This window comes from Aethalodelphis obliquidens, unplaced genomic scaffold, assembly GCF_003676395.1.
Source record: "Aethalodelphis obliquidens isolate GAN/ISIS:26980383/991018 unplaced genomic scaffold, ASM367639v1 scaffold20, whole genome shotgun sequence".
In the NCBI taxonomy this organism is placed as follows: Eukaryota; Metazoa; Chordata; class Mammalia; order Artiodactyla; family Delphinidae; genus Aethalodelphis; species Aethalodelphis obliquidens.
The window spans coordinates 19,146,844-19,169,181 of NW_020837964.1; the positions used below are offsets into that span (position 1 = coordinate 19,146,844).

Consider the following 22,338-nt stretch of genomic DNA (forward strand, 5'->3'; position numbering starts at 1 on the left):
CTTCCTCCTTCTCAGTGGGGCCTAGACAGAGGCTGCAGCTCAGAGGCGCTCCCACTCTACTTGCTCTAACCTGGACCTTCGCCCCTATTCCTACCTCCGCTCCGGCTCCACCAGCCATGGACTCAGCAGCCAGGGACAAAATGCAGCCCGCACTTCCCCCTGGTATGAGCCCTTCTGGGTGGGCTGAGGGGGGGATGGTGGCAAGAAAGATGGGGATGGTGGGGTTGGTCCTCCCTGCCAGGTCTGGCTGGAGCTCTATAGGGAGGGCAGGGAGAGGAGTGGACTGCCCTGGGGGACAGGCCGAGGGGTAGGAAGGGGAGCAGATTTGGCAGCCACTTCCTGCAGGCCCTGCCCAACTGACGCGGCTGCCCAGGCTCTTCCTGCCCAGGGCCTGAGTGGCCGGAGCAGGAGAGGGCGGAGCAGCTGGCCCGGGGTGCAGCACTCAAGTGGGCCTCGGGCATCTTCTACCGGCCAGAGCAGCTGGCCAGGCTCGGCCAGTACCGTAGCCGCGAGGTGCAGCGTACCTGTTCCCTGGAAGCACGCATCAAGGTGGGCATCAGGCAGGAGGCAGGAGTGCTGAGGGCGGGCTGCAGGACTGGCCAGGCCTCACTGGCTGCCTCTCTCCCACAGTCGGTGGTGCAGTCATACCTGGAGGGTGTGAAGACCGGTGTGCGGCAGCTGGCCTGGGCCCTTGAGGCGGTGCAGGGAGCCCGCGAAGCCCTGGGCCAGGCTCATGGGTTGCTCTGGGGTATGGCTGAGGCTGCACAGACCCTAGAACCCCTGCGGGAGCAGGTTGTGCAACACAAGCAACTGCAGGCCATGTCTCAGCTGCTGCCCCGGCTGCGAGCTGGTGAGTGTGTAGGGCCCTAGGCCGCAGTCCTCCGACAGGTAGTCGACAAACACCATCACTGATCAAGGGCCTGGGGCGCCAGTGGGAGATTGCATGGATGGACATGTGGGCGACCTCCCAGACAGTAACTCAGGCTTCAAATGGCATATGAAGAAAGGGTGCATATTAGTTCATTCTGGGGTTCCCAAGCATGGGATGTCTGAGTCAGGACTGACACCAAGTGGCTCTGGCCAACCTGGCTGTTAATTTACTAAACTATTTCCCTAACGGGGTGGATGAATAGCCACTTGTATGTTCCCCGCAGTTCCTCCCTACCTTCCCTCCAAGATCCCTGACTTCCTCATGTTCCATCAGCTCAAGGGTTTACCCCTGGCCCACCATGTAGGCCCTTCCCTGGGTCCTTTCAGATTGACCAATGCTCTACTGTACTGATAATTAAATATTTTACACATCACCCCAGCCCCAGGCCCTCAGCATCTACTGCTATACCCACTGCACAGGTGGGAAGGCTGAGACCCAGGGCTGCCTCTTCTCCCTGCTTAGTGCCTGCTGCATTGGCCCACACACAGACCCTGATTGATGCCCAGCGACTCTTGGAGGCATATGTGAGCCTTCGGGAACTGGAGCAGCTACAAGAGGAGACGTGGGCACCTCTCGGGGGCCTGGAGTTGCCAGTGTTCGAGGGGCTGGGCCCTCTGGCTGAGGCTCTGGGCCAGGCTGTGGAGGCGGCTGCAGGGGCTGCAGGGCGGCTGGCACGGGAGGATCCAGCCCTGCTGGTGGCTGCTATGCGTGTGGCCGAAGTAGACGCTGGGCGCACAACCTCCCTGGAGCAGGCTGCCCGGGACTGGCGGCAGCGCTGTCTGCGGGCACTACAGGAGGGCTTGGAGCAGATCCACTTTGGGACACCTCTGCAGCCTGGGCCAGGGGCACTAGCAGAGTGGCTGGAGGCTCTGCGGGTGGCTCTACCAGCAGAGTTGGCCGCGGCTGAGGCACTGGTAGCACCCTGCTGCCCACCACACTACAACGTGGTCCGGCTGTGGGCCCACACCCTGCACAGCGGCCTGCGCCGCTGCCTGCAGCAACTCCTGGAAGGGCCTCAGCTGGAAGCTGCCGATGCCTTCACCTTGCTGCATTGGGCACTGCATGTGTACCTGGGGTCAGTGTCCCTGGGGCAATGGGAAGTGGGTTCATCAAAGGCTGGAGGCTCAATGTAACACTGGGCTACCCATGTCTAGGCCAGAAATGATGGGGAGCCTGGAATTAGGGCCCGAGGCTGATGTGTCTGATCTGGAGCCCCTCCTGACCCTGGAGAACATCGAGCAGTTGGAGGCAATATTTGTGGCCAAAGTCCAGGTGAGTAGTTGGGGCCTGGGTTCAGAGCAGCTCTGCGACCAGCTGTGGGCCTGTATCTGTGGAGTCGCATGTCCACCTGTCTCTAGCAGTGTCAGTGCCCTGCTACATACTGCTGCACCTTGCCCCTTTCCCCAGGCAAGTGTGGCCCAGTGGCTGCAGAAGGCACTGGACGGGGATGTAGCTGAGTGGGGCCGAGAGCAGGAGCCTGACACAGACCCATCTGGCTTCTACCACTCACCAATGCCAGCCATCGTGCTGCAGGTGGGTGAAAAGTGGCAAGGCAGGGGGGCAGCTCTCATAGGGAAAGGGAAAGAGGGCAGGACTAGGACTCTGCTGATGGCTGCCCATCCCTGCCTGTAGATCCTGGAAGAGAACATTCGCGTGACCAGAATGGTCAGTGAGTCACTGCAGCGGCGGGTGCATGGCATGGCACTGTCAGAACTGAGCGCATTCCTAAGGAGGTCTGCCAAGGCACTGACCCACTCCCAACCCCTGGCCCTGATCCTGGGGCAGCGCTAAGGGGCTCTGAGAGATAAGACACACCTGTGGAAAAGGGCTCCTTCAAAACAGGGCCTTGGGTATCTTGGAGGTGGGGCCAGAGTACCAAGGACTGGGGTTGCACAGAGTGACAGCAGATACAGGAGCCGCCTCTGCCCTTTGCAGCTTCAGTGATGCTCTGATCCGATTCTCCCGAGACCACCTCAGGGGGGAAGCAACGGCCCCTCATTACGTGCCCTACCTACTGGCCACCCTCAACCACCAATCAGCACTCAGGTACTAGGAGGCCCCCGCCGAACCCCACCTTCACTAACCCCTGACTGAACACCTATTAGGTATGGACCCAGCTCACACTAGGCCTTTCGGAATTTTGGACTCACATAGCCCTGGGGTTCCTATCCTAGTTCTACTAATTACTAGCTGTGTGACCTTGGGCCAGTTACCTAATCTTTCTGAATCTTGCTTTTGTCATCAGTAGTATATGGGTAATAATGGACATTCTGAGAATCACATGAGATAACATAAAATGTACCTATCACAGTACCTGGCACATAGTGTCAATTATTCATTCATTCAACAAATATTTATCAAGGCCCTACTCTGTGCCAGGTTATGCCTGGCATTACAGCTGTGAACGAAACAAAAACATTCCCTTCCTCTTGGGTCTCATGTTCTTTGGGGTGGGGGCAGAGAGGACAAACAAATTAACGATGATTTTGACTCCCTCCTGACTGGGATTAACTCTCTCCCCTTACTGAAACAGAAACTGAAAGACATGACTTGCCCAAGGTCACACCGCGAATTAGAGGCAGGTGCAGCTGGCCTATGTCCCTTCTAGTTCGCTGAGCCCACCACTCCCATCCTCAATCCGTGGCCCAGACTTTCAGAAGTGTAGGGAGCCGCCCTTCTTGCCCCCTCACGGAACACACTTGCGGCACTAGGTGGCGCCCGAGTGGCTAGACAACGGAGGGCCTCTCGGGCCTTGGCCTTGGTCCTGAAGCCGTACTTTTGGTCGGTCCAGCTCCTCCGTGTCCGTCCTGCAGCCCGACTGGGTGGCTCCAGGGGCCTTAGCTCCGGTGGAGGCAGCGCTGGACGAGTTGCAGAGGAGGATCTGCCGCCTGGTGTTGGAGGCGCTGCTGGCGGAGCTACAGGTGAGGCTTCAGACGGAGATGGGGGTGGGAGAAGGAGATACAGCGTATGCATGGGGGGGTCTCTGCGGGGAATGCCGGATCTGAATCGTCCCTCCAGCCGCGTCTCTGACCTCCGCTCCAGCCCCTATTCGCTGCTCTGCCCTCTCGCCGGTGGCTGTCGAGCCCAGAGCTGCTGGATGACGTGTGCGAGCGGACCGCGAGCTTCTGCCAGGACTTCCGACACGTGCGGGATCCTGCGGTCCAGGTGCGTTTGCGGGGGAAGGCTGGGGAGGGGGGAAAGCGCCCATGGGAAAAGCGTCCTGGAACCATTTGATCGTGCTCCCCGCAGCTGCTGCTGGCTGAGGCGGAGCGTACCGTGGTGCTGCAGTACCTACGTGCGCTGATGCAAGGCCGTCTAGTGTGCCGCGGTGCTGATGAGCGGACCCAGGCGGCCGAGCGCCTGCGGCACGATGCCGCCCAGCTTCGGGAGCTTTTCCTCGGTTTGGTGAGAATCTGGGTGAGCAGATGGGCGGGAGTCTCAGTGGTTGGGTAGGGGCCGAGGGCTGGAGAGAGACCAACCCCGACGTGTTCAGGGCCTGGAGGAGAGCGTTCAGTGCGCGCCAGTGCTGCTCGCCTTGAGGGAGCTGCTGAACCTCCGCGACCCCACGCTGCTTGGTCTCGAGGTGGCAGGCTTGCGGCAACAATTTCCCGACGTGAGGTGCGAAAACCGGCCGGGAAAGGAGGAGGGACCCGGGGGGGCTGGGCGGGGCTTACGCACCTGTACTCCATAGCGAGGATCACGTCTCCGCCCTCTTGGACCTGCGCGGGGACGTGTCCCGAGAGCAGCGCCTGGCCGCACTCAGCTCTCTGCAGGCCGGCCCGCAGCCCTCGCCCCCAGCGGGTGGACGCGCACTCTTCAGCCTCGTGCCAGCACCTGCACCCCCACTGTCCTCCTGCCTCCCCTCGGGGTCCTGTGCCTGACCCTCGGCTGCCCCCAGAATAAAGCCACGGCCCCCGTACGCCTGAATTGTGTGCGTTGGAGAAGGGGGGATAGAAATAAAAGTCCCCGCGAAGGTCAGGGGTTCCAAGTGCAGTGACATACCTAAGGTATCCTGTCTCTACTTCTGAAATACGTCTGCGCCCCACCTATCCCGGCATCAGACCTGTATATGGGCTGCTTTCCAAGCACCCGGGCTCCCGCCGCTGTATACGGACTACATCCCCACGTGTCCGTGCGCCAGCAGCGAGCTCGCGTCTCCAGCGCGACTGCTGAGTCCAACTATGGAGGCGGAGGGGGCGGGCTTAAGACAACACCCCACCCAGGGGCGTGACCCGATGGTGGACCCCCTCCGGCTCTGCCTGGCCCCACCCCCAGCCATGTCCTCGGGCGCTTGAAGCCGCGGAGATTGACGTGAATCCGCGCGCCTTCGTCTGAGCGTGCGCGCGCCCGAGTGCGTGCGTCACCAGTGTCGGCTCCCGAGGGCTGGGCAGCCGGCGGCCGGGGTTGCGGAGTGGGAACGGCGGCGGCGAGAAGAGAATTGAACAGGTGGGGGCGCGGCACGCGGACGGAATCCCCCCACCCCCGAGAGGCCGAGAAGGCGTTCGACGCGACCCCTCCTCATCCACCAGGGAACCCCGCTCCATTGTCCTCCGGCCCCGCCCTCCATTGGGCACTCCCTTTGCCCCATCCCCCGCCTCTTATTGGCTGGAGGTCACGCCCCTCCTCGATCTCCCAGTCCCCATTGGCTCCTCTTCCACGTTATCCTCTCCCGGAGTTTCTTATTGGCTCAGGCCACACCCTCTCATTTATCACCAGACTCCGCCTTCAGCCTGGGCTCCTCCCACAACCATCTTTCATTCAGTCTGCATCTAGAGCTGGCTACTTTGGTCATGGGGGTGAATCGGACCCGTCCCTGCCCTCAGGGAGTTCAGGGGATGATGGGGGGACACGGACCTAGGCTCCAACAGTGACAGCCTAGGATGGTAAAAAAGCCGCCTGGGCACTGGGAACCTCTAAGACGCTGGGAAGGCTTCCCGGAGGAAGTGAGGCCTAAACCAAGTCCTGAAGAATGGTTAAGGAGTTTGCCACGGGGAGACATTGGGAGGGCATTTTTGGCAGAAGGACCTGAGACATGAAAGAAACAGGCATATTCTGGTAATTGCAAAGAGGTAGGTCAAATGAAAGAAGTGGAGATGAAGGGGATTAGTACAAGCAGAGGCCCCAGAGACCAGTGAGGAATCCAGAAAAGTGTATAGTTAGTTCAGGGGAGGGAAGCCTGAGGCCTGAAATCTTTTCCAGCAGCTTGTCACTAGGCAGAGTGCCGGGAGGAGGGGGAGGGGATCAGAACTAGATGGGGAAGCAAAGTGCAGGGATGATTCCAGTTCTGAGAAGGACAAAGGCTCTTGGTTTCATTCCTTTATTAAGCAACTGTTCTGGGGACACAGCTGTGAACACTTAAAAGGAGAAAACAGATAAGCTCACTTGTACTGTACTTCAGATGGTGATAACTGCATCATAGGACAATATTGTGGAGAAGGGGAGGTTGTGGTGGAGAGTGTCTAGGGTAGGTTTATTTTATAGAGGGTGTGTTAGGGAAGCTTTTCTAAAAAGATATTTGTACAGAAATCTGAGGAAAGTGAGAGTGACCCCTGCAGTTATATGAGGGGAAAGCACTCCAGACGGGGGACATGTTCAGTTAGACGTTCAAGTAAAGATGTTGAACGGAGAACTGGCAACACTAGTCTGAAGTTCATGGAAGAAGTTTGGGCTGACATATTTAAAACCATGAGAGTGGATGAGATCACCTAGGGAGTGAGCATAAACGGAGAAGAGGAGAGAATTTTCCAAGTTCTGGACATTATAGTGTCAAGAGGTCAGAAAGATAGGGATTACCAGCAAGTAAGACCAAGAACAAACAGCCAGTGAGGTGGGAGAACCATGTTCCAGTGTATTTGGGAACCGAGTGGAGAACATGGCCAAGCCAAGATGAAGTCATTAAATTTGTCAAATTCTGCTGATCAATACGAAGATCATTGGTGACCTTGGTCAGATCAGTTTTGATAGAGAGTGGGGGACAAAAGCCCCCACTTGAAGCGAAATTGAAGAGATAACAGGAAAGAAGGGATTGGAGACTGAGTATAGACGACTTGAGGTGTTGTGTTGCCCTAGGAAACCGCTGGAGGGAGATGCAGTGGAGCTGGAAGCGTGTGGGGTCTAGTGAGGGTTTTGTTTTGTTTTTTAAGATGGAGAAATAACAACATGTGTTTATACTGATGGGAAGAATCCAGTAGAGAGGAAGAGATTGATGGTGCAGGAGATGTAGGAAAGGAGAGGAATGCTGGAATTATGTCCCTGAGCAGGCAGGAGAGTTTGGAGGCTGGAGCCTTCAGTCAGTCTCTGGGGAGAGACTGGGTTGGACTGAGCCCTGGTAGAGTCAGGGGTGAGTGTCCTGACACTGGCCTTGGATGACCACTAGAAAGATGACTCTAGGGGACAGACCAGGGATTGGCTTGGATTTGCTGAAGTTTCCCTCTGCTCACCAAAAGCTGATTCTAATTTGGATTTGAGCAGATGGCCCCAGGAGAGAGAGCATTCCAGGTGGAGGGACTAGCATAAGCAAGGGGCCTGCAGGCATTCAAACTGACTGAGGCCCAATCCCAATGGGCTGGAGGAAGTGGATGGAGCCAGGAGGGAGGGGCGGGGTGAGACTGAGAAAATGCCATAGGTAGAAGGCAGGTAGAAGGTAGTGAGACCCCCTCACCTGTCATCCTGGCAGCTGAGGCTACACTGTACCAAACTCCCAGTCTGGGTGGGCGCTGAGCACAGGGATTAGAAGAATCATGAATAGGGGCTTAGGCCTTGCTCTCAGAAGCTCACAGTCTAAGGGGATTTGAGTAACCACCATCTAGCTGGGTGTATGAGACTCTTCCTCCTGCTTTCCCCCAGTCCAGCTTGCTTGGGTGAGCCTGCTGGAGGGGATGGACACTAGGGTGGAGGTGAGGGGTCAGGTTAGAACCTGGCGTCAGGTCCTGGGCCCACCAAAGGCCCAGCAAGGGCAGTGTGGATGGAGCACAAGGCCTGCTGGTCCTCAGGCCACACCCACTCATGCTGGTCTCCACATGCCTTTCTGTGTCTCCAGAAGTCGACCGTGTGGGGAGTTGGAGTGACCCAGCTGGATGTGACCACCAGGACAGAATGGTGCTGGACTCAGGGGCTCAGGTGTATGAGCAGGCACCCCCCAGCCCGCCATCCAGTCCCTCATCCTTGGGCCACAGGCTGAGGCCCTCAGACCGAGATGGGACAGCACTGTACCCCTGGCCTCGGTCCCTGGCCTTGCCCCTGGCTCTCTCAGTCCGCTCAGCCCTGCGGCCCCGGCCTGAGCCGCAGCCCTTCTCAGAGCTGCACTTGGGCCACCGTGGCCACATGCGTCGCAGTGAGAGCACCTACACCGTAAACAGTATTGGCCGGCGGGGGGGCAGCACCCAGGGTCGGGCGCCACCTGGACAGGGACGGGACCCAGGTGGGGGCACCCTGCGGCCTGCGGCCTCCCTGCCTCACATTGCTAAGACTCGCAAGGGTGCAGGCCGTGGTGCAAGCAAGAGCCCCTGCATGTTGGTGGCCCTGCGGCCAACCAACATGGACCGTGAGCGGGACAAGTTCTTCCAGTCCCATTACACCTACAACCCACAGTTCGAGTATCAGGAGCCCATGCCTACGGCTGTGCTGGGGAAGTACAGTGAGGCCTCTGGACAGTTCCTCCATCAGGTCAGTCCAGACTGCCCACCTCACCCTGGCCCTACCACTTGAGAGGCCTGGCCTGACCTGCCACTGTGGCCCTTTGTGCAGGCGGTTGGCATTATTGAGGCTGTCCTGGAGAAGTTTGGTACCTATGAACGCTTTGAGGCTGCGACTGGGGGCCAGCTGCTGACCAAGTGCCAGATCTGGTCCATTGTGCGCAAATACATGCAGAAGGAGGGCTGCGCTGGGGAGGTGAGTTCGCCTTGCCTGCGAGGCCCCCTTTCCACATGCTCCAAACCAGGCTGCTGAGTGGGCAATGCCAGACCCAGCTCGACACTGATGGAGCTAGTGACCTCGGGCAAGCCCTGCCCCTGCCCCTGCCCCGGTAAGGTGGGAGCTGGCTCCAGGCAGTGGTGGGGAAGGGTAGGTGTTGTGGCCAAGTGTCCAGCCTGGCTGCCTTGTGGCATCAGTGGGCCCACCTGCACACTGGTCCCTGGGCTGGTGGCCATGGCTCAGGGCTCTGCCGCCTGCAGGTTGTGGTGCAGCTGAGTGAGGACCTGCTGTCCCAGGCAGTGATGATGGTGGAGAACAGCCGACCAACATTGGCCATCAACCTGACTGGAGCCCGCCAATATTGGTTGGAGGGCATGCTGCGGCACGAGATAGGTCAGGGTGTGGGTAGGCGGGTGGGCGGGTAGGGGTGAGAGGGGGCTGGGACAAGGGGGGGGCAGTGAGGGTCTCCAGTAACCCCACCCCCTCTCTTTCTTCCCCTTCCCTCCGGAGGATGGGCCCCTTCCCTTCAGGAGCAGCTACCTCCTTCCTCTGGCTCACAGACATAGGCCAGAACATGCCAGCCCACTCTCTGGGCTCACCCTCATTTCTTGTTCCTTCTGGGTATCTTTTCCTCCCTCTACTTCCTCTATGATTTCCCTTGACAGTGGGGCAAGACTGCTGAGGCCCAGACAGGCCAGAGGGAGAGCCCTAAGGGTCCCACAAGCCCAGCCAACATGCAGGCCCTCCCCGGTGGGTGGAAGTTCAGATCCTGGGAATGGAATTAGCTGAAAACACACAGAGCTGGGTTTAGGAGGGGTTAGGGCCAGCCTGGAAAAGCGAGCATGGGACACTAATTACTATTCTTTTCTGTCTGTCCCTCCTCATCAAGAATCCTGTTGCTCTGGGCAAAAGATGGTTTTTGCTGGGCACATCAGCATGATATGGGCATGCAGGATGTGGGGCTGGGGTAGTGTGTGAGTTCCTGCACCTCTCTGGGGGTTGGGGGGCAGTGTGAGTTTGGGAGAGTTTGTGTGGGTGTGTGTAGCCCTGGACGGGTGAGGGAGGGTTCATGTATGTGAGACTCTGGATCCTTGGGTGTGAGTTCACCTGAGGAGAGTCTTCATGCTGCCTGGGGTTGGGTGAGTTTGAGTTTGGGGTGGAGGGGACTTGTGTAAGAGCCTAGGTTTAGAGGCATAAGTGAGTCGCTGGCTAGAGGTCCAGCTGGGCAGACCAGGACCCAGGCTGGGCAGGAGGGTCCCTTGGATGTGCGGCCCAGCGCAGCCTCTCCCTCGCCCACCCCACAGGTACCCACTACCTGCGGGGCGTGAACAACGCGCGGCAGCCGTGGCACAGCGCCGAGGGCCGGCTGCAGTATGGGCTGCGGCCAGCGAACCCCACCGAGGAGGGCCTGGCCAGCCTGCACAGTGTGCTGTTCCGCAAGCAGCCCTTCCTGTGGCGCGCCGCGTTGCTCTACTACACCATCCACCGCGCCGCGCACATGTCCTTCCGCCAGCTGTTCCAGGACCTGGCGCGCTACGTGCAGGACGCTGACGTGCGCTGGGAGTACTGCGTGCGCGCCAAGCGCGGCCAGACTGACACCTCGCTGCCCGGTGGGCGCCTGTGCAGTGGGGAGTGTCCTGATCTGTGGCAGGGGTGCGGAGGGGGGTTCAGGTGGGGCTTTGGGCCTAGGGCTCACGGCCCTCCCGTGTCCACAGGCTGCTTCAGCAAGGATCAGGTGTACCTGGATGGCATCGTGCGCATTCTGCGGCATCGCCAGACCATCGATTTCCCGCTGCTGACCTCGCTGGGCAAGGTGAGGGACCACGGGCCTTCGAGGGCCCAGCCAGCTCTCCCCATCACTGCGGTATTCCCTGAGCCTCTGATTGGAACTCAACTGAGGACTGGGTGCCAGGCCTCTCTGATGGGGGGAACGTGGGTGGAGGTGAGCACAGGAAGTGAAATGACAGTCTGGCAGCCAATATAGGTGCTTGAGCCAGCCCACAGGTGTGTGTGTAGACACTGCACTTCAAAGGAGGTGAGAGCATTCCAGGCCAAGGGAGCAGTCAGGAAGGCCTGGGGAAGGAGGCTGGAGAAATGGCCAGGGAACAAGTCCTTGGCGCTGGGTATTTGTGCCAGGCTGAGGAAGTCGAATTTCATCCAAAGCAATGGGGAATCCTAGGAGCTTTGAGCAGAAGAGTGGCACAGATGGTTTGCCTTAGAAGGCTCCCTCTGTCATATGGGAGGAGAGGCCTAGGGAAGGGAGTGCAGGGGGAAAAGGAGGAGGCCTTTCCAATCACTTCTGCAGACTCGACGGTGGTCTGGCATAACCCAGCAGTGGCCGTGCAGATGGAGGGGAAGCAGCAAGCTGGAGAGATCTTCAGAGTGGATCTTTTTAACTCAGTGGCCACTCTGAGTGGGAGGGTGACAGATACTACGCGCCCACCTGGAATGTGACCTAGGGGGCTGTGAGGAGGGTGGGGATGGCATAGGCTGGCACCCAGTAATGCTGGATATGGGGAGTCTGAGGTGCCTGAAGGATATCCTGGGGAAGGCGTTCAGAAGGCAATTGGATACCCAGGTTTGGAGGTGAGGGGGGAAGCTGGACTGGAGACAGGAGTGAAGTTGTAGGACGTAGATGATAAAACAAGGTGTTGAGAGAAAGAGCAAACACCCAGGACTGAGCCTCAGGGTACATAACATTGGGAGTGGATCAGGAGGGGAGAGGGAGGAGTTGCAGGAGCAAAGGGCTATGGGCCATTGCAAGAGAGCTGGGACCAGCTGCCTGAAAGCCAGGGCACCCTGCCTACTCCTGAGGCCCAGCTTTCTTCCTGCAGGTGTCCTATGAGGATGTAGATCACCTTCGGCCCCATGGGGTGCTGGACAAAACCCGGGTGCCCCACTTCATGCAGGACTTAGCACGCTACCGGCAGCAGCTGGAGCACATCATGACCACCAACCGGCTGGATGAGGCAGAGCTGGGCCGCCTGCTGCCTGATGACTGATACTGCTTGAGGGCTACAGGCAGGGGCCCTGGAAAGAGGGCTCCAGATCAGCCCCCAGAACATGAAGCTGGCTGCTCTGTGCTTCCACAGCCTGCGTGTTTCTTGGGGAATGGGGAGGGCAGAAGCATTTCAGGAGGGAGGAGAGGCAACAGCAGAGAGTTTGTGCCCCTTGCTAGCCTCCCGGGACCCTGAAGGCCAACAGCAGCATGTCAGGCAAACTAAATCTGCCCTCCTGTCTCCAGCTGCCTTTTGAGCAGAGGAAAAGCCTGGGGGCAGGAGGGAAGCTGGATGGGGATGAGGGGGTGGCTTGGGAGTAGAAACTTGTTCTTGCACGAGATGGCTTTGGGTGTCTGCATACTCCAGTCCTTTCCTCCCCACCTGGCCCCTTGGTGCTCCTTCAGCTTTCATGCTGTCTACCTCTCACTGGGTCCTGGTGGGGATCTCCCTTCTTCTGGGGGTGACTGCCTGAGCCTGAGGTCCTGGCTTTCACACAGACTCAAGGAGCAGGGATCCTGGTAGTAGAGACCCAGCTGGGCTGGGGTGTGCTTTCCAGCATTTTGCCTCTCCCACTGTCATGTATTTATTCCTTATTTATGTGCTCTACTTACTGGGGCTGGGACGCAGCAGTTTCTGAAGGTTTGATGGAGGGAACAGGGCTCCTCTGGAAGGCACCAATTGTTCCTAGCTCCACTCACTCACTCACTCACTCACTCTCTCACTCACACTCACACACACACACACACACACACACACACACACACACACACCCCTTGCGAATCAAGCTAAGAGCTCACCTGGCCCTGCCTTCATCCCCTGCACTGGCCTCTACTGTCCCTGTCTTTGCCCACACCCTCACAGCTGGTCTCTGGCAGAGGTTGGCATAGCCTGGCAGCAGCCACAATTAAGCCTGAGGGGCAGGCCCCTCGTTCCTAGTTCTGAGCCCCTCCTAGACCAGGAGAGGTGCCAAGATAACTGTTGCTTCCAGTTTCATCTCAGACTCAGCTGTGTGAGGTTGACCCTGTCCTACTCCCTCCCTTGGCCTTAGTTTTCCCATCTGAAAACTTGGAAACACAGCTGCAAAGTCCTTATTCATTTAGTCAGTGAATATGTATAGAGCGCCTTCTGTGTGCCAGTTAACTGGTCACAACCCTCCCTGAGCTCCCAGTCCTGAGAGAAGCCAATTAAAACAATTACAATGAACTGTGTGGGCTCTGCCTACTTGAGATCCCTTTCTCTTTCTAATCTCACTTCCCAAGGTGGTGAGCTCTAGCCTTCTCTAAGTGGAAAGAAGTACCCTTTTCCTGGCTCTTTGTGCCAGGCCTAGGGGCTTTCATGAGGTGGGGCTGGTGACTACACATGTCCCCAAATGGTTCACGAGGATAAAAGGGCTGTGGAGCAGGGCCCAAGGGTCTGGCCCTTGTCCCACTGGGGACTCTCCAGGGGTACAGCTTGGGCTATTGAGGATGGAAAGGGGTTGAGGACTGGGCCGTGGGCACAGGGCTGCCCAGGTCATTGGGACTTAGAGGTACAAATCCACACCCTAGTTCCTGGGCAAAGAGCCAGAATCACAGAGTCCAAGCTGACCCTCCAGAGTTTATTCACTTTCAGTGGTACTGGGACAGAGGGAGGCTTCGTGGCATCTGACCCCGGCAGGGCAGGATCCTAGATCCCATCCTGCTAGGGCGAGGAGCGGCCTGTCAGCTTTAAGGCTTTCAGGAATCTAGAGATGACGGAAGGGGTGTGGTCAGTCAGGTGGACCCCCCCCTCCGCCCCCCAGGCCACGCCCTCCCACCAGGTTTGGTCGGCCTCACACCTTCAGATTCGTCCCCAGCCTCTAGGTCGGGCTCCGGCTCCAGGTCGGGCTCCGGCTCCAGGTCGGGCTCTGGTTCCGTCCCTGGCTCTGGTTCAGGATCCATTTGGGGTTCCAACTCCGGCTCAGCCCCTTCAGAGGTCTCAGCTTCCAGCTCTGGCTCAGTTTCCTCGAGGGTTCCGGATTGCGCTGCCTCGGAGTCCTCAGGACCCCGCGCCTCATCGCAATCTGAAGCTCTGGGCAGCCAGGGGCATGCGGTCCCTGAGCCAGCTGCCTCAGGAGTCCAGTGGCCTGGGCATGGAGGGTCGTAGCTTCGTTCTCGGTAGCCTACGGCGGAGGTGGGAGTGCCTCAGATTCATTTTACCCCTCTGAGGTTTCCCCTGCACACGTGCGGGTCTTTGGGGAAGACCTCAACTCCTTCCTCCCACGCCACGCCCCCTCCTCTGACCTAGGTCCCGCCCTCGCGCGCGCTCTCACCCGTGCCCACGTGCTGCCAGTCCCAGGCGGGGTCGGGCGCGCGCACGGTTCGCTGGGCGCAGCTCAGCAGCTCCTGGCAGGCGGCTTCGCCCTTGCTTTGCACCAGCAGCAGCAGGCGACGTACCCTGCGCTCGGCATCAGGCAGCGCGTCCAACGCCTCGTATTCGGGCCCGGTGAGCACGCCCCGTGCCAGCAGCGCATCCAGCAGCAGCCCCGAGTCCGACTGCAGCGTCTCTACCAGGCGTTTCCGCTCGCGATCGATCGTCTCTGATGGCCTCTCCTGCGTGTTGCCCATGGTGGGGGCTGCATGGGAGGTGGGGGGAGAGGTAGTGGGGGCCGGAGCTCCCCTGACCTTGACCTCTCTCCCAGGGCCCCAGTGAACACCCGTGACTGGGGTCTCTACTCTGACAGCTCTCCCCAAGCATGTCCTCCCTCCTGAGCCCCTGCCACCTGCAGATCCTGCGATCCATTCAGACCCAGTTTATCCAAACTAACTTCTCTTTCCCAACCTGCTTCCCCAACTTAACAGGCAGAAAGACCTACAACTGATCCTGATACCCCCACACCCAGCTTGCAGTCAAGTTCTTCCCATTCTGTCCAATATTTCTGTCAACCTCACCACTTACTTAGTCTAGCCTTTCACTTCCATCCTAGACCCTGCAGAGCCCCGAATCCCCCCACTCCCAGATCCTGAAGTGCTAAGAGCCTCCGCTGCTTCTCTCACCCACCGGAGGAAGTCCAGGCCCCTTATCCTGAGGTCCATCCTTCCAGGACAGGCCCTGCCCCTGCACCACCTCACCAATGCCACCACCATGTTGTAACCCCAAAGTGGTCTCATGGTCTCTCCTGGTTCTAATACCTGAGCAGGGATACCTGAATTCTCTTGAGTCTTAGCTCTGACCAAGATCTCCCGACATCACCTGAGACCAAACTGTCTCCCTGCTGCCCTGGGAATGATTTACAGCCATCATCTTTAAGTACCCAGGGCCCAACTCACAAAAGCTACCAGCAAACATTGAATTTTCACTGTTTTCCTCCATAGATCCTCCCATTTTGAGAGGCTGTCTCTTCCAAACAGCAGGTGTTAGGCAGACATTAATCTGCTTTGTTCATTTATTGACAACCAAGGACAATGGCCCATCTCCTCTTGGGTGGCCTGACCCAGGCAGCAAGGCCCCTGGCATTAAGGGCAATTAGGTCAGGCCATGGACCACTCCCCCTCTCAGCCCATCTCCCCTGGCCTTGGCTTTGTCCACAAAACACCCTCCTGGATCTCGTCCTCCCTTTGGGGTCCCTCCTTTACCTCCTTACCTGGTTCTAGGTCTAGGATTTGGTCCTAGCCCCCATCCTGCTTCCCAGGTCTCACTACCTGGTGTCATGCTATGCCTCCCTGGTCATTTCACCCCTCCTAGCCATACTGAAGTGTCAGCCCTTCCCCCAGGCCATGAGCAGAGACCAGGACTACCCTTTACCCCTCTCTCTCCCTTCATGTCCCATCAGGGACAAATGCTGCTCCTCCACTTCTCAGTGAGATATCAGCATCTCCCTCAACCCCTCCATGGTCACCTCATCTCCTGTAACAGTCTCTGAGTACCGCTCACTCCTATTCCGTCACCCCCACAGAACAGTGACTTTGACAACTCTCTGGGGTAGGGCTTTTGTCCCCATTTTACAGATAAGGGGACAGGCACAGAGAAATCGAGTGGCAGAAGTGGAATCTGACTTGCTCCAGCCTGAACTACAAGGTCTCCTGCCAAGCAAAATGTCAGCCGTAACTACCTGTCCCCCACACCCCCACAGCTTATCAGAGAGAATCCAGACTATCTATTCACTTCCCACCCCCCGGACAGCCAGGCTTTCCCCCACTTCCCTCCACCACTCAGTACTGGCACTTCCCAAACTTCACAGATGCTGTTGCCTAGGCCTGGAATGCCCTTTCCTCCCTTCATGCTGTGGATCCATCCTCCAAGACTCAAATGTCCCCTCATCCACCCCAATGCCTGAGTGTCCCACAAGCAGACTGGTTCCTTCTCCTCTGTACCCCAGTGAACAACATACAGCCTCACCACTAGGCTGACATCACTGCACTGCGTACTGTGGCTCCTCTGCCCTCTTCACTTGAGGCTTCCCAAGCCTGTCCCCCCAATCGAGTGCAGGAAGGGAGGGAGGACAGAATCCACTCTGTACAGGTGCAGAGAGGGAGGAGGAAGATTAGACCGGCCCCTCCTTCTCTCTCACGCCTCCCCAAGTTCTTTTCATGTTAGCCTCCTCCTTCCGTTACCCCGAGTCCTGTCCTCTGTCCTGTCTGGGGTGCAGAGACACCAGCTGGTACGGGTCCTCACCCTGAAACTCAATGCTTAGGAAGTGAATACCGAAGTTATCTCCTTCAGTGCTCACAGCCCAGATCCTTCCCGGAGCACCAGGCAGCTCCAGTTACGAGGCGTGGACGGGGTCTCTGTCGCCCTCCCCACCTCGCTCCCCGCGCGTCCTTTTGCTAGGGAGCGAAGGTGGTGGAAAACTGCGGGAGCCTTTGCGCACGTGCGAACCCTTAACTCCCCTCCACCCAGCCCCAGAGCTAGAGTCCTGCCGAGGGGCGGGGCTCACAGACCTCCTTCGGGTGCGGCTGGTTTTGGTGGGGCGCGGATTTTGCCCAAACTCAGTTTCTCTTCCCTACCGCAGCCGGGGGTCCGGGGAGCTCCCGCTCCGTGCGCTCCCGGCGGCCCCACTCACTGGTCGAGCCTTGGCTGGGGAGGAGATGACGAGGCAGAAAGGGCCGGGCGCGGTGGAGATGGAAGCAGCAGCTGCGGCGGGGGCGGGCCGGCCAGGGCTGCCGGGAACACGGAGGGGGTGGGGAAAGGGGGCCATTCTTCCCGGGACGCGGGGAGGCAGGCCGCAGAGGCCGCGTACCGCCTGGGCTCGTACACGTAGTCTGCTTTCCCTCTTCACCCCGGGCGCGCCGGATGAGTCAGGGAGGGGACAGTTAAGCCCGCGGCCCCAAGTACCCCGGCGTTTTACACCCATCTTTGCCTGTCACAGACAAGGCTCAGAGGAGACCAGCTTACCCAGGCTCACAGAACGGATGCACTGCGGTGCTGGGTGTGACCCCAAAAGTCCCCGCTTCCCGGAGGTCGCAGTGGCCACGCGCCAGCCCTGGATTCGGACCCGGAGGATGGGGCCTAAGCAGGAGAACTAGGGGCAGACTCCCCAAGCACCTCCACCCTTCAAGGGTTCCTCGATTAAAGCCCTAGGATCTGGACGCTGCTACGAATGCCAAGTCGCCCCCCACCCATGACTTCTGTGCTCCATGGTCGGTAGAGAAAAGAGACCAGAAACACAGAAAAAAAACGCAGTTTTATGCAGGGCTCGGTATTGGAGAGGGGCTGCCAAGGTAGGAGGGGCTTCACTCAGCCTCCAGCAGGGGCTCAAGGAAGCCGAGCCGGGCGTGCTGCCGGCCAGCCCGCCCCTCAGCCAGGCTGGTTTCAGAGTGGAGGGGGCCCTCAGGGGGAGGGGTTGGCCCCTGGGCTCAGGTAGGAGGCGCGGCTCTCAGGGGCGCTGTAAATGGTTAAAGCTCCCGGCAGGCTGAGGGCTGGGCCTCCCAAAGCGGCTTGGACATCCAGCAGGAGTGGTGTCCCCAGCATGGAGTCCTTCCCTAGGAGGAGTGGGGCTGTGCTCAGCGGGGAGAAACGGTCGCCTCCTTTCTTCAGGGAAGGAGAGCTTCACTCGCCTTGCCCTCCGGTTAGGATGAAACATCCACTCTCAACCCCCCACTCTCTTCCAGCGGCTCAAGCAGCTTAAGCAGTACTCTGCAGAGCAGCCTGCCTCCGGGGATTTCCCTCCAAAACACCAACTGCCCCGCCCACGCAATCGTGGTAGCTCAGGCCCCTATGGGCCTCCCCCAGGTCCTAAGTCACCACAATTATTACCTGGCCCTGGAGAATTTAACCCCTTGACCGCCAGCTCAGTCTCACCCTTCTCTGGAACCAAGGGCTGCAACTGCATGAGAGAACCCCAGGAAGCAGCTGGGGAGGGAGCTGGGGCTTTGGCTGAGGGAGAACAGCTGTGGACCAAAGGGCTTGGCCGAACAACTCTGAACCCCCTGCCCTCCCCACCCCCATCTTACCAGGGACAGCTCCATGTCTAAGTCCATGAGAGTCCACTCCCGCCCCTGGAGGCTGGTGCCCAGCACCTAGGGGGAGGTCTGGGTCAGTGGTGTCCTCCCCAGGCTGCACAAGCAGCTGGACCCCACCAAGCCCCATGCCTCTGCCCTGCTGAAGGTGTACTCACATCTAGGGGCCCTGCAGGCTCCACACCTTCAGGGGGGGCCCGAAGCAGCATTGGAGGCAACAGACTCTCCGGGCTCCGGGCTCCTCTCTCCAGGTCCAGAGGCCCCCTGTGCACAGAAAACTGCCGTTGGCCTGCAGTGCCCAACCCCACCCCCCATTAGGTTCCTAAGGAACCTGAATACATCAGGATCTAAATCTGACAACATATAGAAAATGCTGGAAGACGATCCCCCCACACACACGTAGAGGGGCACACAGAGTGCCTCTGCCTCCTACTTTTGGCCTGAGGTTTGGGTTGTGTCCCCTCCCTATGCAATTATCAACATCAGTGGTTCTTAAACTGTTGCGTACTTTACAATCTTTACAAGCACCCCAGTGGTTGCATTTAAAATGCAGATTCCTGAGCCCTACCACTGACATGTTTCCACTTTCTAGGGGCCTCTGAAGCTGGTACTCCTTAGAGCAGCTCTGAGAAATCAGGTGAGACAGTGGTGCCCAACCGACCAGCCAGCCACCAAGGGGCAGAGAAGGCTGGGAAGTCTGGGGGCTAGTTAGTGCTGATCTAGCTGCAGAAGTGGCCCACAGGGCTTACAGTCAAAAATGGTCTCTCTGCTCACCTGTCAGGAACCTCCCTGGGGCCTCTTGGTTCAGGCTGCTGGGCACTCCTGGGCCCCTCGGGGCTAAGGCTCCCTTTCCCTTCCAGGATGGCCTGCACCACAGCCACAGGCAGCGGTGGGGGTGCTGTCACGCAGAAGTCACACTCGTTTGGGGCCAGGGCCAGCCCGGCCTCGCCTTCCCCCCCTGGGCTGGCTGGCTCTTCTTTGAGCAGTGCCAGGCCCTTCTCCCTGCACCAGAGAAAAGCTTCAGCCAGACCCTGGCACTGCCCTCTCCCCCATCCCCACAGCCATCTGGGCTGCCAGGCCCTCAGCCACAGGCTCCCCAGAGGGCAGCCCCTGTCCCTCTTACCTCCTGCCACCACTGGAGGGAGAAAGCCTGGTTCCTTCAGGGGATGGAGAGTCTTCCGGAATGTCAGAGATGATGGGGCCCCTGGCCCTGTGAGAGCTGCTGAGGCCCAGGGTGGTCTCTGGGAGAGGCTGTAAGTAGAAGATGAGGCCCAACCCTTCACCTCAAGCCACAGGGTGAGCCAGAACCCAGCCAGTACCACATGGGCTAGATCTAAGGGGGAAGGTTTGAGGGAGGAAGCTGGGCCCATGCTGGGGAGCCTGGGTCTGGTGGGAGGGAAAGCTGGCCTCCATCTTCTCTTCTTTTTGGGGAATGTGGAAAGGGAACAGGCTCTCCATAAACCAAGCTGTGCTCTAGGGAAGAGAGAAGCAAAAACCTACCGATTGGATAAAGTAGGGGTCCTGCAGGAGGGCACCAGGTAGGGGGCAGGCGTTGAATTTGGCTGGTGTTGGGCACCCCTCATCCAGCATCAGGGACCTGTGCAGGGTGGCCAGGGCACAGGCAGGGGGCTGGGTAGGTTCATCTCCCATGCCCCTCAGCCTGCACCACCTCCCTCCCACAGGCCCCAGCAGCCAAGTCAGCAGAGCTGAGGCCTGTTGCCAGGGCATCAGTCACATGCTAGAGGCAGAAGGGGCTCCCCCCAGAGATGGGGGCCCTTTGGGGGTAGAGAAGGGAGGGAGGGAGTGTGGTTTGAGACCCAGACCCTCTACTGTTGGGATGCTTTGGGGTGAGGGGTAAGGGGATGATGGGGTGGAAATATGGGGTTAAGGTCCTGGAACTGAGGGGTCTGAGAGTGGGGGTTTTGGTGGTAGAGTTGGGGGTAGAGGGGGAAAGCCCTGGAAGGGGGCCCTTGGGGGGATGGCCATTGGGTGAGGAAGACTGTAATGCAGGGGAAAAGAATGAGGATTCCAGGTGAAGGGGCTTCTGGAGGAGAAGGAGTCCTGCCTGGGTTTCTGTGAGGGTCCTGGAAGGGGTGGGGGCGTCCCTGGGTTTCTCACTCACAGCTTTCTCTTAGTTCCTGCGCTGCTGGACCCCGCCTGAAGTGGCCCAAAGAGGCACTGGATCAGCTGAAGAGAAAGCAAAGGGTTAACTCATACTTTGGACCTTGCCTCCCACCCTAACGAGGCACTCCAGGTGGCTTCCAGGACTGGGGGGCGGGTGGTACGTTGAGGAGTGACAGAGAGAAGTGGGGTGGGGGGAGAGGAACACCTTGCCAATGACCCGGTGCTGCTGACCGTGGCTCTGCCGCAGCGTCACCACCTCCCTCCACAAGATCTCGTTCTGCCTGGGGGAAAGGCGTGGGGGGGTGCTGAGGCATCTGAGAGTTCGCCCGGTCACCTCCCCCCACAGAATGGCAGGCCTGAACCGGCGCCCACTCGGATGATCACCCGTCCATAGACAACAGACTTCCTCAGCTCGGCCCATTGGTCTCGATGGAGGCGCCAAGGCATGAGAGAGGAAGGAGCTGCCTAGAAACGCTTGGAAGCCAGTGCCCCCTCGCCCAGACCCTCCCTTCCCCCTCCCCATCCTCCTCCGCCCCCTCCCCCGCACTGCCTGAGCTCCCGCAGCCGCGCCTCGGTGCTCTCCTGCACTCCCCGAAAAGCCTGCACCTCGCCCAGAAGCCGGCCCAGGTCCTCAGGGCGCCAGCGGCCGTCGTCGCCGCGCAGCGCAGGCACCTGCAGGTGGGAGGCACCCTCAAGTCAGAGTCGCAGGAGACAGCTGTCCCACCTCCACCCCGGTTTGCTGGTTCCTGCAGGCCGCCCCCACCTTACGCCGCACGCGTTCCAGTAATTGCTCTCGGCCGCGCACGAAGCTCGGGTGCTGGAACTCGACGTGGTCCCGTTCCGGCCTCAGCAGGCCACCCTGCTCGATGCTCACCACCTTCCGAAAACCGTCTAGGGAGTAGGGCGTGGGGGCGTAAATTGCCCCGCCCCCCCGCACCAAGTCACCCACGCCCGCGTCCCGCCCGGCCCTAGGGACTCACACATGTTGAGTTGCCGCACAAAGCTCGCCATGTTGCTGTGCTTGAAGTACTGGGGCAGCACTTCCTTGGCAAAGCGGCTCTGGTCGCTGACGAGGAAACTGGTCCCGCTCTGTGGAGAACGCCGCCCGCCCACCCACCGTGCGGGCGGAGACCAGACGACACCGTGAGCGGTGCCCGCCCACGGCGAAGCCAGCGCTCTGGCGCGCGCGCATACACACTCGCACTCACTCTGGGGACCGAGGCTACCATTCGTGGGGACGTGGGACGAGGCCAGGCCAGAACCAGCTCTGGCCTAGCCTGGGGCGACCACAATCTCTATCTCAGCCCACCCAGACTCCGTACTCGGTTCTCTGAAAGTAAGAGCAGAGGGCAAACCTGGGTTCCAGCCCCGGACGGCTCCCAGACCCGCGATGTGACTCTGAGCTAGAACCAGGCCCAGCCCTTCCCTTCTCCTGGCCTCTCTGTGTTCCAATCTGTCTGATGGGCAGGGTGGGAACTAAATGACCTGGAAGATCCTTCGGGTTCTAGGTCTCCTCCAGAAGTCTCCTACCCTGTCCTCTGCCCGGAGGAAGTCGCCTCACCTCCATCTCGAATACCCCCTCCAAGCCGTCGCATACCCTGGACGGCTGAATCAAGGGACCCTCAGCCCCGTCCCAGGCAGGGACAGGGTGAGCGTGGACGTTCACTGACGTGGAGGAATCCCGGGGACCACTGAGGAAGTCGAAAGGCCCCAGCCCTCACCGGGCTCCAGCGGATCAGGTGGTCGGTGCCCGGGTCGCCCACCAGCGCCCACAGCTTGCCAAGGAAGGCTGGCACGGGACTAGGGCCCGGCTCCGTGGGCAGCGCGGCTGGCGCTTCCTGCATGGCGCAGTCCCGGCCCCGTTTAACGCTTGGGCCCGGCCGCCGCTGGCTTGTCAAAGCCGCGGAAAGTGCTGCGTTTGCCGCCCGCTCCGCCCTACTCCGCCTCCCGGCGCCGG

The 22,338-nt window shown here is 59.5% G+C and overlaps 4 protein-coding genes across 12 annotated transcripts; 2 read left to right on the top strand and 2 right to left on the bottom strand.

Moving 5' to 3' along the window:
- Positions 1–369: 369 nt before the first annotated feature.
- Positions 370–4,850, top strand: EXOC3L1 (exocyst complex component 3 like 1; the record flags this gene model as incomplete). Its single annotated transcript, XM_027119632.1, has 12 exons — positions 370–549; positions 631–850; positions 1,394–2,006; positions 2,086–2,203; positions 2,339–2,464; positions 2,564–2,664; positions 2,867–2,977; positions 3,723–3,852; positions 3,974–4,096; positions 4,181–4,336; positions 4,425–4,549; positions 4,623–4,850. Coding segments are annotated over 12 exons (2,193 nt in total), but the record flags the coding sequence as incomplete, so codon positions are not given.
- A 130-nt stretch (positions 4,851–4,980) lies between these two features.
- MATCAP1 (microtubule associated tyrosine carboxypeptidase 1) lies at positions 4,981–12,529 on the top strand. Of its 4 annotated transcripts, none has more exons than XM_027119636.1 (7): positions 5,300–5,377; positions 7,971–8,596; positions 8,678–8,821; positions 9,103–9,235; positions 10,147–10,452; positions 10,558–10,655; positions 11,677–11,863. In XM_027119636.1, the coding sequence occupies exons 2-7, from the start codon at positions 8,027–8,029 to the stop codon at positions 11,842–11,844; spliced, it is 1,419 nt and encodes a 472-aa protein (XP_026975437.1). In that variant the 5' UTR covers positions 5,300–5,377; positions 7,971–8,026; the 3' UTR covers positions 11,845–11,863. The 4 variants fall into 4 exon arrangements, with proteins under 4 accessions (XP_026975435.1, XP_026975437.1, XP_026975434.1 ...); XM_027119635.1 differs by lacking the exon at positions 5,300–5,377 and adding an exon at positions 5,685–6,000 and having other exon boundaries at positions 11,677–11,926; XM_027119634.1 differs by having other exon boundaries at positions 4,981–5,377; positions 10,147–10,655; positions 11,677–12,529.
- Positions 12,530–13,417: 888 nt separating this feature from the next.
- Positions 13,418–16,857, bottom strand: NOL3 (nucleolar protein 3). 5 transcript variants are annotated; one of them, XM_027119645.1, is made up of 5 exons: positions 16,474–16,724; positions 16,198–16,312; positions 14,132–14,434; positions 13,658–13,981; positions 13,418–13,564 (listed from the first exon to the last, which is right to left on the bottom strand). In XM_027119645.1, exons 3-5 carry the CDS (start codon positions 14,424–14,426, stop codon positions 13,557–13,559), a joined length of 627 nt encoding a protein of 208 aa, XP_026975446.1. In that variant the 5' UTR covers positions 14,427–14,434; positions 16,198–16,312; positions 16,474–16,724; the 3' UTR covers positions 13,418–13,556. The 5 variants fall into 5 exon arrangements, with proteins under 5 accessions (XP_026975446.1, XP_026975447.1, XP_026975451.1 ...); XM_027119646.1 differs by lacking the exon at positions 16,474–16,724 and adding an exon at positions 16,413–16,433; XM_027119650.1 differs by lacking the exons at positions 16,198–16,312; positions 16,474–16,724 and adding an exon at positions 16,740–16,857.
- A 606-nt stretch (positions 16,858–17,463) lies between these two features.
- Positions 17,464–22,306, bottom strand: HSF4 (heat shock transcription factor 4). Of its 2 annotated transcripts, none has more exons than XM_027119652.1 (13): positions 22,103–22,306; positions 21,362–21,470; positions 21,145–21,272; positions 20,929–21,053; positions 20,587–20,662; positions 20,380–20,444; positions 19,758–19,854; positions 19,381–19,534; positions 19,032–19,155; positions 18,416–18,521; positions 18,252–18,317; positions 18,055–18,124; positions 17,464–17,780 (listed from the first exon to the last, which is right to left on the bottom strand). In XM_027119652.1, the coding sequence occupies exons 1-13, from the start codon at positions 22,223–22,225 to the stop codon at positions 17,629–17,631; spliced, it is 1,395 nt and encodes a 464-aa protein (XP_026975453.1). In that variant the 5' UTR covers positions 22,226–22,306; the 3' UTR covers positions 17,464–17,628. The 2 variants fall into 2 exon arrangements, with proteins under 2 accessions (XP_026975453.1, XP_026975452.1); XM_027119651.1 differs by having other exon boundaries at positions 19,032–19,259; positions 19,381–19,508; positions 22,103–22,298.
- Positions 22,307–22,338: the final 32 nt, after the last annotated feature.